The 13,031-nt window shown below is 37.9% G+C and overlaps 1 protein-coding gene across 1 annotated transcript in view; it reads right to left on the bottom strand.

Annotated features, from left to right (window-relative positions):
- The window catches only part of FMN2 (formin 2), a 285,581-nt gene that overhangs the window by 41,106 nt on the left and 231,444 nt on the right, over positions 1 to 13,031 (bottom strand). Inside the window, exon 15 of the mRNA XM_031460837.2 lies at positions 717 to 768. Within this exon, the coding sequence (XP_031316697.2) occupies positions 717 to 768 (52 nt within the window). The remainder of the gene's footprint in view (positions 1 to 716; positions 769 to 13,031) is intronic.

Genomic DNA, 13,031 nt, shown 5'->3' with positions numbered 1-13,031 from the left:
TGTGGTTAACATTTAAATCAGGAGACTCTGAGGAAAGCAGATTACACCTCATAATAAGGATGGGCTTCATACAACCCAGTTGAGAGCATTAAGGAAAAAAGGCTAGTGCCAGGCAATTCCTTAAAATCAACCCCCTCTCTCTGTATGTAAGTCTCATACACACACACACACCTCTCTTATTGGTTCTGTTGTCTGGAGAACCCTGACTAATATAGAGAGAAAGGAAAAGAGGAGAAAATTGAGGCAGAGAAGCGGGGAGATTTCTGAGACCCCTTTCTGCGCTCGCCCATGACTGCAAACCTCCATTCTGGAAGCAAAGGTTTGCAAGGGGAACTAAGGGCTACCACCTGGGCTCTGCTTTTGCATGTGGAAACTCAGTAGTTTCCTGCAATCAAATCCTTCACCTTTTTTTCCTGAAACAGCTTCCTGCTGTCTTCTTTTCTCTTGCACTTCACAGTCCTAAATCCTATTCAGGAGAGAAGGTGCTAAACTATTCACAATATTTTGATACTTAACAGACGTACATATTGTCCAAAGTCATAAAGATAAAGTCCAGAAATACAGTGTAGAAGTAAAGTACATTCTTATATTAGTTTCTGTTTCTTTTATGCCTGAAAATAAAAATTCAGCTCATGACTGACTCCTTGAGATGAAACCCATCAAGTACCTTATAAGCTTACTCTGAGAACAAGCATTAAAAGAAAGCAATTTCTCACCATTTATGAGTCTCTGTCAGTGAGGTCTCCTCTGCTTCTTGGTCAATTTTAGCTGAAAATGCAAGAAAAGATCAGATAAATAATAAACGGCTATACTACCTCAAGCAAAACAGATCCAAGTAACACAAAATGTATTTTAATACATTATTAACCCTAATGTACTCCAGCCAGGAATTTATTTTAAATCTATGAACAGGTATGATTGAAGTGGCTATATTTTCTAAGTAATTTCTTTATATCAGTCACATTAACCTGAGAAAACAAAACACTAGCTAACTTGATATTCATATCAAATGTTTGTGTCAAGAATTTAAATAATTAAATTAAATTAATTATTTAATTTAAATAATTAGTTGAAAATAATTCTCTCAAGCAATGGTACAAAAACCAAGTAAAAAACCTAAATAGAAATCACATGTGATCTTCATTCGTGCTCCTCACACCAGATCACAAGTGAACAGACCCAGAGATTATTTCTATGGAGATGTAATGCAAAATATGTTTTCCACTAACTCCAAGTGGGGAGAAGACAGTGCATCCATTTATCTGCCCTTAGATTTGTCTAAAAATGAAGAATGGTATTCTGACACAAACCCAAAGAAAAAATTTGGGAAAGAGATTAATCACTATTTTAAAATTATTTAAAATAACATAGAAAACCTCATCATATAAAATATGCATGGCAGTGACTTTCACATTTTTTGACCAATAAGCATTCTAGGAATTTATGTATTATTGTACACACATACACACATATTTGACATAAAAGTTTCAAAAATGCTCCTACTTCACGCAATGTAGTATTTTTTCTTCTGTTAGATCTCAAACTGCAGTCATGACCCACTGAACTGATTTCCTGCTTCACTAATGATCTGTGACACACAGTGTGAAAGTCACTGAGCTACTGGATAAAAAGTGAAAAACATCAATTTAAAAAACTCTGGAGCTAGTGAAAGAAGCTATCCTTTCATAATCATTCCCCTTCGGGTCACACTTGGGGCCATTTGGAGAAACTAGAAGACAAAGTGGAGCAGGGAAAATCGATTATAAAAGCTGGAACTGGGCATGAAATCAAACTGATGGTCACTCGGGAATCGTCAAAGCATCTCCGTTACTACTTAAAACGCAGCCACCCAGCTCAGACTCCTTCATGTTTTACAATCTCAAGACGGTGTCTGTGTGAAGGCCTCTGCAGCACCTGCAAAGCCGCCGTGGAGTGTCACGTGGCCACTCTTTGCAGGACTGTCAGTGTCAGAACTTAACAGGGATCGCTGGAGCTGGCAGCAGAGATTTTTTTCCCCTTTTTCTTTTTATTCTTTAGATTGTTTACATAACTTATAGGTCAATCACTAGCCATATTAAAAAACAGAGTAAATGTTCCACGAGTTCACTCTGAAAAGTCTCCAACAGGAACACACTCTCTTACAAAACTTGCTCTGTGCTGTGTGGCATGAGAATGGCTTGCTTCCAGGAGCAATTCTAGAACCACATAAAGTTTGTTTATGGGAAAACGACAAAGCACCATTATGCGTATCATTTACAGGAAGGATATTCTTCCAATTGACATTGTGTGTCTTTCTTTTTCTTTTGTAAAGTCTAGAGGTTAAGGCTGACATTAGAATAAAATTTCTGAACTATTTTAGAGGAATAAAGTAAATGATTTATGAAATTTAAAATACCCTAGAATGAGATTTCAGAGATCTGTTTTCTGTTCCTGATTCTGCCACTGAAATTAGCTATGTAATCTTAGGCAAATAGACCAATTTGTTAACATACACAAAATATTTAGCATAGTGCCCCAATAATTATCAGGGACTAACTAAATGTTCTTTGAAAATGCTGGATTTCAAGCTCCTGAAATTCCTGAAGTGATATAATATGTAATAATGTTTAACTGAAAACATCAACTTATTTTATCATGTTTCAACATTACATGCAGAAAAAGCAAGCACATACTTAAAGCTTTTCAGAAAACATAAGCCCCTAAATGGTGAGTGGGCTGTGAATGAAGTGAGCCTGACTTGTTCACAATGGTTCCTTGCGATGTGTGCTACAACAGCTCTTGCTTCACTGTATGAGCAAGTTTTGCTGAAAAAACATTTGAATTCAATGTGGCCGAAGACTGATTCTTACTAAAGGAATAAAACATAAAAACAGACCCTCTTCCAAAACCTAACAGCCACATTACAACCATAAAACCAAACTAGAATAGCAAGGGATACTTAAAAATGTTGTATTATCCATTATTTTACATGACTTTGAAGCTGAGAGGATTTGTGTCCTCAGCTGTAATTAGCTTTGATAGACAGTCCAATGAGAGATCAAAGAAAGTACATTAGAACACAAATGTCGACTCCTGATGAAGAGTGGACTGAAGAGACTTTCCTTTGTATGACAGTCTTAGAAATAAAACAATGTTCTGAAAACCTGGGGTGCAATTCAGTTTTCTGGGAACACTGAGATACCATTTTCCAATATGCTGCCTGTATAAACACACCATCAACATTTTGTTATCACGATTCTTTTAAACATACTCATGATGTTACCTTAGTGACAATGCAGGATTTAGTTTCTTTAGTTAGTGAGGATGAAACCTATTGAACTAAAATAAAATTTAATTAAGTTAGTAAAAATTAAGATGTCTTTTACGAATAAAACAACTCCGCCATTCATTTAGGGAGTACCCATGCTAACCACATGAGGTGACGGAAATCTTAAACAAATTGTGTTTTTCAGTTTGAGTAAAAACTTTGACAGGCTGTGTACCATGTATGTTATTTGCACAGTTTTTCAAGTAAAAATTGAACATGACCTAGAAGTAAGATTACTTCCTATAAATGATGTAAACTTCTAATGGCTAATTATTTCATTCCTTGACCTTTTGTTTAGAAATACAAAGATTATTTTTAGTTAATTTCTAATGGCAAAGAAGGCTTTGTAACTAGCTTTGAAAGCCAGCATTACTTTTAGCAGCACTTTCCTACCTATTTATAATCTGCTATCAATAAATTTTATTATACCAAAGTATATAAAATTAATTATAAAAGATAGAAAAGATTCCAATTTTCTACTTCAAGATTTTCCCTTTCTTTATAGCACATGGCTCATTTTTTTTTTTTTTTTGACGTATCAAATGAGGATGGCAGCCTTCTAGTTTGTTCATGGTAACGGTTAACTATAGGAAAGCTTTAAAAAGCACTTAAAACAGACAACCAGGCACAGGCATGGTTTATAGTGACTCTCACTTGTCATCCCATCACCAGAGGCTCCCAGGAAACCCTGTCCACCTTCCACAGAGGCATCTGTGTGCCTCCTAATGGACACCACTGCCCAAGGCTTCCCTGGCCTCAGATCTCTGGGAACAACTGCTTTTCCCACACTTTGCGTGAAAAAGCTGCTTCCTTGGCAAGATGTTCCCACCACTCTGCCTCTCATTTTCAGATCCCACCAGGGTCAGTGTTTGGGGTAGAACATAAGATTTAGAGTCAAAAAGACCTGGGTATGAAAACTACATCAGCCACTAAATTGTGTGCGATTTTAATAACTCTGATGGTCACTTTTATATAGTAGCTTTTCTTTATCACTAAAACACGGTAGTAATTTCTTCCCTGTTGAGTTGCTTGATTAAATAATGTATAAACACCAGCTGCATCCTAATAATCTTTTTATCTTTCCTCTCCTCAGCACATTACTGTGACTATAAAAAGGACTGGGATATGTTGCTTTCAAAATGCAAACAGTCCAGGATGTCAAGAAAGAACTATCCAATGGAGACAGGATGGAAATACAATGGAAAACAGTTGGCCAAAAAGCTGTGTTCAGCTTGTACAGCGGCAGGTCCAGCCTCTCAGTGTGATAACAAGCAAAGCAAAGGAGACTGAACTACATTCACTTTGAACACAGCTAAGAGATTCCCTATTCTGGGTGTGATTAACAAGAACCAAACTTACCATCCTGCTGTGACCAGCCAGGAACCTGGATAGAACACATGAAACAACAGCTTTCACGCGCTGCACAGCAGGCAGCACAGGACCTGCTCTCTGGAAGAAGGTCAACAATGAGTTGAGCACTACAGCTCTCCAGGATTTCATCTGGGGCAGTTTCCAGAGTGTGGGCCCTGGAAAGGAGAACCCAAATAAGCCAGCCCATCCAGCTGAGCTGAGGAAACAGAGATGGAAGTCGGGAGTCTGAAGTGGAGGGTAAAGTCCCAGAGAGGAAACAGCTTTGCAGAAAAGAATGGCCAGAAATCTGCACTGAGATCTCTTTCAGTTTTTGCTGAGTATTAGGTGGCACATAAATAGAGTAAAACTCTAAGTCAGAGCAAAGAACCAAGAAGCTATAGACTGAACAATTCCCAGGACCCACGCAGGGCCAGAGTGGCTCAAGGGCTAGAGAGCTTCAGTGGAAGGCTGCTGCTGAGCATCTGGACAGGGTGGTTTTTGGAGATGTGTGGGAGGTTGGGGGAAGGAAACTTTATGAGTAGGAATGCCACCAGTGTGAGGGGTACTCTACACTAGCCCCAGCAAAGCTAAAAACATGCCTTAAAGGATCACATTGAATCACAAGTCATTTAAATTGTCTACCAAGACAAAGCGAAATATTCTTTAGAGCAATACACAAAATCCACACATTTAACAACATAACAACCAGAGTGCCTAGCATTTAACAAAAATTTACTAGACCGACCAAGTATCAGGAAAATATAATGAATTGCCAGAAGATAACTAAGTCAACAGAAACAGACCCAGGAATGACAAGAGATGAACTAGCAAATAAAACTAAAGCAGCTATTATGACTGTGCTCAAATATTACAGAAAAATATGAACACAGAGAGAAATGGATGTCTTAGTCTGCTCAGTCTGCTGTAACAAAATGCTAAAGACTAGATGGTTTAAACAACAAATATTCATTCATCACAGTTCTGGAGGCTGGGAGTCTGAGATCAGAGTGTCAGGATGGTAGGGTTCTGGACAGCCTTCCTACTGGTTTGCAGACTGCCAGCCTCTTGTTGGTATTCACATGGTAAAGAGTAGAGAAAAAGGCAAGCTCCTCATGTCCCCTCCTATAAGCACTAATTCCACTTATGAAGCCTCCACCCTCATGACCTCATCACCCCTCAAAGCCCCTAATACCATCTTAATACCATCACACTGAGGGTGAGGGTTTCAACATAACAATTTTGGGGGACACAATCCTGCAGTGTATAACAATGAAATATATAAAAAAGACTCAAGTGGAACTTGTAGAGATGAAAAATATAGTATCTGAAATAAAAATTCACTTCATTAGAAAATGAAAATTCACTTGAAAATGCAAATAACACGAAATCAGATATTTCAGAAGCAAAGAATAATGAACTTGACAATAACAGGATCTATTCCAACTGAAGCATATAGAAGACTGAAAAAATTAACTGAGCCTTGATAACCTTGGGACAGCAGTAAACACTCCAGCACATATGTAATTGAAGAAGTATTAGAAGAAAAGGGAAAAAAAAAAATAAAAGGAGAGAGCTAGGGCAGAAAAGGAACAGAAGAAATAACGACCCAAAGTTCTCCAAATCTGATAAAAACTATAAACTCCCAGATCCAAGAGCTCAATTAACTCAAAGCAAGATAAATACACATGTATACACATACACCAGTGCACACTGTGATCAAAATACTAAGACTCAGTAATAGAGACACATTTTTAAAACAGCCAGAGGTGGGAGAAAAACACATCTTGTAACAAGAAACAAAAATAAAAATTATTGAAAACTTTATGGTAGACAGAATAATGGCCTCCTGAGTACGTCTACATCCTGAACCTGAGAATATGAGAATGCATTACGCTCCATGGCAAAGCGGAGTTAAGGCTGCAGATGGAATTAATGCTGCTGATTAGCTGAGCTTGCAGTGAGACGATCATCCTGCATTATCTAGGAGGGTCCCCCAAATAACCACTGGGTCCTTGTAAGTGAAAGAATGTCAACAATCAACACAGTTCCCTCCATTTTGTACCTAGAAAGTCATTCGTTCTTCACTTTCAGGATAGTATTCAATAAATCATACAAGATATTCAACACTTTATTATAAAATAGGCTGTGTGTTAGATGATCTTGCCTGAGAGCAGGCTAATGTGTTTTGAGCACATTTAAAGTAGGCTGGGCTAAATGATGCTTGTAAGGTTAGGTGTATTCACTGAATTTTTGACTTACGGTATTTTCAACTTATGTAACTGCATTTTAAGTCCAGAAAGATGTGTACATATTTCTCATCAGAAACTATACAAGCAGGAGACAAGAAGATCTTAAAGTGTGGCAAGAAAAAAAAAACCTGTCAACTGACAACTTTTATTGATATCCAGTAAAAATCTTTTCAAAAATGGAGATAATTAACTAATTATCCAAAGTAATCAAATGCTAAAAGGCCCTACACCTGCAGATTTACACACAAAGAAATTATTCAGGCAGAAGAAAAACATTCTAAATATTCTAATTAAAAGGCAGGGATTTTCAGATTTAGATAGCAAAGATTTAACTATACACACTCTTAAAGAAACTCATTTAAAATATTAATACATACTGACTGTAAAAGTAAAAGAATAAAAAAAGGTGTACCATGCAAACTCTACAATAAAGCCAATTACTCAAGCTACACTTTAAAATTCAAGAACCTAGTTAAAGTCTAAGAATTGTCCCTGAAACAGGGCTCCAAGAAGCCACTGTCAGTCTGAGATTTGGTACATGAGACAAGACCATCTACCATCGGGGTTAGACGATGTCTCTCCTAGGTCTTTATAAATATTTCACTAAGATCTCATTCATTTACGATGGAGAAAGGGGTGGTTATAGCCGTGTACTTCTATGTGCCCTGGATCTATGTGTCTCACAAGCGCTACATCTCCAGAATACAGAAGGTAATTGGAGACATCTTACGTAGACATACTCCCTCAAATCTAATGTCCCTGATGGTCCAAATGCCCAAGTAACACCCAGTAAGAACATCTGCCAAGCAGAAAACTAACAGACTGATACATTTTTAAACATTAACTGGGCAGCTCTGTGATTCAAAATGGTAAATTTATTAATTTATGAGTACTTCCCTGTGAATCAACATGTTGGCATTTCCTAAGTAACTACAGAAAGGAAACTAATTTCATTACACCAGACTTGCTTTAACAACAACAAAGAAAGGTTTAACATTTAAAAAGTGGTAGTCATAAACTCAATTTCTAGATGACTTTTCTTCAAAAAACTAGGAAGTGTCACATCAGCTTCTAAGCAATTAATTTGGGGTCTTGCTACAAGAACATTACAATTTGGTCAGGATTCGCCCTAATGCTGGCTCCTATCCAAGTGCCAGGGCCTACGGAAGGAAAACTGAGGCTTAATCATAAAAAAAATATGCAGTTACTAGTTTATTATCTGATATACAGGACAAATAGGGAACATTCAAAAATACAGTTCAGGCATTTGACATGTTTTTAAATATATTAGATATAGTTTAAATGTATCTAAATTATAATGAACATTCACATAGCTTAAGAATCATGATAATGAACATAACTCAGGCTTTTCCAGAGGACTACAGGCTGTTGTTACAAGGTTCACTGGTGATTGTACTATAATAGAAAGATAGTAAAAAGGAAAAACTGAGACCTGCTAGGAGGGGATTAGCAACATAAAAAGCAAGCGACGGCTTTTAGCTAGGATATGGTGAATACAATGGGGTTAGAGGGAGGCTGACACTTCCCAGGAGACCCACAGGATTTAGAAATGACTAGGTGAGAGACGCACGGTGAGGAGGAGTGTATGGGAAAAGGAGACTTCAAGAATATGGTCAGTACTGCTTCTGAGCTGGCAGGTTAACATTTAGAAATGTACTGTACAAGTATGCACGATGGGAAGTGTACACATTTATCCTCCATAATCTTTTTCCTTTAAGAGCAATGTTGTGGAAAGAAGGTTTGTAAGTAAAGAAGTGAGCAATAAGTTTTGGTGCATTTTCACAATGTAATACTATGAAGTCATTAGGAAGAATGTATTGATATAAAATCATCTCAAAGATATGTCAGTTGGGAAAAAAAAAATCCAAAATAGGCTCATATTTTTACCATGCTAAGGACTCAATATCAAAAAACTTTATAACTAAGCACTCAAAAATGCTGTATTAAAACAAAACTGACTGCATGGCTGAGTTGGCTAGAAATTAAGGAAAATTCTCTGAGGCCACAAAACCAAACAGGAGCAAGACTCCAAAGAGGGGCAAGCAGGCATTGTCTTGGGGATATCACTGAGCCCAGCAGCCCAGCAGCCTAGAGCTACAAGATGGGAGCCTAATCTTACCACATCTCAAGTCTTATTAGAAGGCTACAGTAAATAAGGCGTTGACAGGTTTTGCTATAAAGATAAATATTGGAAATAGACCAATGTAATGGCATGGGGTAAACCCAGAAAAACAGCACACACATACATGGGGAATTTGTATATGAAACGAATGGCACTACATTTTAGGAGAGAAAGGATGGCATGGTCATTATGTGGTACTAAACAACTAAAACCACCTTATCCACACGAAAAAAATTAAATTTGACTTCTGCACACTGCACACAAAAACAATTGCATACATATATCAAAATCAAACTGAAGGATCTAACGCGGAAGCAAAACTATGTATTTTTACAGGAAAATACAGTACAATATCTTTACAAATTTGTAGTAGGGAAAGATTTCTTAAATAAGGCAAAAATTATAGACCATCAAGGAAAAGGTTGATAAATATCACTACAGAGAAATAAAAAACTTCTGTTTATCAATTGTCAGCACAAAAAAAAAGTGAAAAGAGACGCTTCTATGCGGGACAATTTACAACAATTTAACTATGTTTTAGTCTCCTGAATATATAAAGAATTCCTAATAATTCAACAAATAAAAGACAGATGAACAGAGAAATAGTTGAAAGACTCAGAAAGGCATTTCTTAGATGAGGAAACAACTATACACATTCCAAAATATGCTACTTCTCATAAATAATCTGGGAAAAGTAAATTAAAACCTCAATAAAATATCATTTTAAACAATAGATTTGTCCATTCTAAGAACCATATGCTGGCGAGGTTCAGCACAACTGGAACTCTGCTGGTAGAAATGCAGACTGGAACTCATCACTTTTTAGAACAACTTGGCTTTACCTCAGAAGCTGAGGAATTCATGTGCCCTATGACCCAGCAAACCTTCGCTCTCCTAGGTTTGTACCATAAAAAAAGAGTATGGATGTACACCAGAAGTCATGGACATGAATATTCATGTAAGCATTTTTATATTGGCTAAAAAAGGGAAAGAATAGGAGAGAGAAATTGTGCTGTTAGTATATTCCCACACTGGGGCCCATATTAATAAGAAACATGGAAGAACCTCAAGGAAAATGTTCAATGGAGAAAAAGCCACAGAAGAGCATACTCGCAATTCCACTTACACAATGAGCATAAACTTGCAAAACTAAATTATAAATATGCAATTGATATTTCTGGCAAAACTATAAAGAGAAAGCATGCAAACAATAAACCACTTCAGGATCGTGGTCATATGTGAAGAGAACATGGGAATAATACTGAGGAAGGACAAACAGAAGAGTTGAAAATGTTGACCATGTTCTGTTTGTTGAGCAGGGTGTAGATGGCTGTTCATTTCATTATAATTCTTTAGATTTCATTTAGGTTATAATACACATAAACCTACAGGCATGCCCCGATTTATGTTATATATACGTAACAAACATATGCCTTTCAAACACACAGGTGACCCTCCTTATTCATGGATTCTGTATTGGTGAAACTGCCCACTCACTAAAATTGACTTTCAGTCCAAAATGAATACCTGTAGCGCTTCTGTAGTTACTCACGGACACACAGAGAACAGAAAGACTTGAGTCAGCAGACACTTGCTCCCAACTAAGGCTGAACAAGGTGCGGCTCTGACTTCTTTAAGCTCTCAAATGGTACAAGTGTCTTTTCCTCTATTTATTGTGTCTCATTTTTTTGCATCTTTGTGCCTTCTTCATTTTTGGTAATTTCTCTTTATAAAATAGCCCTTAAGCATAGAGATGCAATGCTGTTTAGTGTCTCTAAGCACAAGGAAGCTGTGATGTGTCTTATGAGAAATTACATGTGTTAGGTAAGCTTCATTCAGGCATTAAGTTAGACTTGGCTATAAGTTTGATGTTAACGAATCAATAATATAGTAAATAAGGTGTCTTCAAACATGAGCACACATATAGCAAGGTTGTATTTTGGTGATGAAATTAGACCAAAATGTGAGCAGAGACCTGAAGAAACCTAATCCTGTACTGACTCCTAGGAGCAGTGGTTCAGTGTTCATGGCAACTTTATCAAACAAAATTATGGCAAATAATGAGAATATATTTACTTCTGCTTCATTCATAAAATGAACATAAAACACACAAAATTATATGCATGTGTGCACACACATATATAAATATGCTATGTCTCTATTACATATAAAATAAATGTAAAACATACATACGGAAACATAAAATGTTTCATAATAAAAATGAAAGAGCAAAAGGGGCAAAAACAACACGCAGAGGACGTAACCACCAGTAAAATACATATAAAGAGCCGTGAAACTAGACTCATGTGGATAGAAAAGGGCTTTGGCTAATTCTTTCGCACAATAGAAGCAGTATTAATGGTTGATATTGTTACTATTATTATCATATGGCTAATAAGTTAAAAGTTATTTAAAAGATAATTATGTTTTTCTCAATTTTAAGTTGTCAAGAAAAAAGATTAATTCAAAAAATTAAATTCATCCTACCCTTTTACCATCACTAGAAAGCATTCTCATGTATTTTCAGGTAAAGAAACACATCAAACATGCTCACCTTGAATGTGCAGCACTGCTTAAGGGCATCATGGGTACAATTTCCAGTATAAGTTACCACTAGGAGACGTCTCAGCCTTTGGTACAGTTAATATCCACTGTTTTCACCATCTCTTCATTCTCAAGCATAGAATTACAAATACTAAATATGGTGTGAAAATTAATAAAAGGAAGCCACAACTGAAATTGGAGTCATGAAGGCCTGCAGAAGGAGTTCTCACATCCTACCACCAGGTGCCGACTGCCCCCAAAGGAAGAGTGGTACCTTGCCTCCCCAACAGGGAGCTGCCTCTTCTTTACTTCCCTGGCAGGAGGAAGGAAGATTTTCTTCTTGCCCAGCAACAAGCCCAGACAATGGAAAATGCTGCAGCTCAGCCACGAGAAGCCGTCGCCACCCTGAACTCACTTTCCTCCAATGAACTTTTATTTTTCTCTTGTTGATGACTTCCTTGTCCCACCCTCCTTCCTACAAAAGCCTTCCACTTTGTAGAGCTCTTTTGTAATATTCCTCCAGGTATCTCTCTGCTTGCCAGATAAGATGCTGCTTGATTCATGAGTCATTTGATAAAGCCAATTAGATCTCCAAATGTACTCAGTTGAATTTTGTTTCTAACAGTTCGGTGGCAGTGGTGGGACTGAAACAAACTGAAACAAACAGGAACAAGAAACACATGCTTCGTGCAGCCTCTTCCTTGCCATTTCTGAGGGCCGTGGGCACGTTCTTCGTGGCTGAGGTCTGCTCTGTCGCATTTCTGCTCCTGATCTAATTGGCTTTCCTTTATAGAGCAGGTCAGCCTGAGCTGGTAGAGGATTCTGTCCCAAGCCCAACTGAGCTGGCAAAATGGTTCTGCCTAGAGTCAAGACCCTAGCCTTTCAAAAAACACAAACAAACAAACAAGAAACCCCACTGCAAATCCACCGGCCCCAGGTGCGAAACCCCAGCCCTTCGCTCTGAGCCTGGGCTCCATGCTGGGAACCGCTGCAGTTCGGCTGCAGTCCTCCACTCGTCTGGAAGCCTTCCCCAGACGCATGCTGGGAATTTCTGGAGGTAGCTGTGGTTTTGCATTTGTGTGGAATCAGTCTGCAGTCCCCATTCCTTGGGGTTTGCTGGCTTGATCCCTCCCCTGTCCAAGGTTCCACAGGGCACAGGGCCTCCTTGTGGCCAGGACACAGTAACATCTCTTCTTACTGCTGATAACATAAAGCTACACAAATATGCTTGTTTATCTTGTTTTCTGTAGATAAAGGCTACCGATAAGTGGGCATCTCAGGAACCAAAAAGAGACCTCAGGCCTTTGTTATTGTGCCCAGACCCCCGGATTCAGTCTGTAGTCCCCATTCTTTGGGCCCTGCAGCTTCAGTCCTTTCTGCAGTCCCCAGGTTATTAGTGTGGCTCTGGAAAACCCATAGGCCTACCTAAAAGAAACGG

The sequence above is a fragment of the Camelus dromedarius genome, chromosome 8 (assembly GCF_036321535.1).
Source record: "Camelus dromedarius isolate mCamDro1 chromosome 8, mCamDro1.pat, whole genome shotgun sequence".
Taxonomy (NCBI): Eukaryota; Metazoa; Chordata; class Mammalia; order Artiodactyla; family Camelidae; genus Camelus; species Camelus dromedarius.
This window is presented reverse-complemented; position numbering and strand designations above follow the sequence as displayed.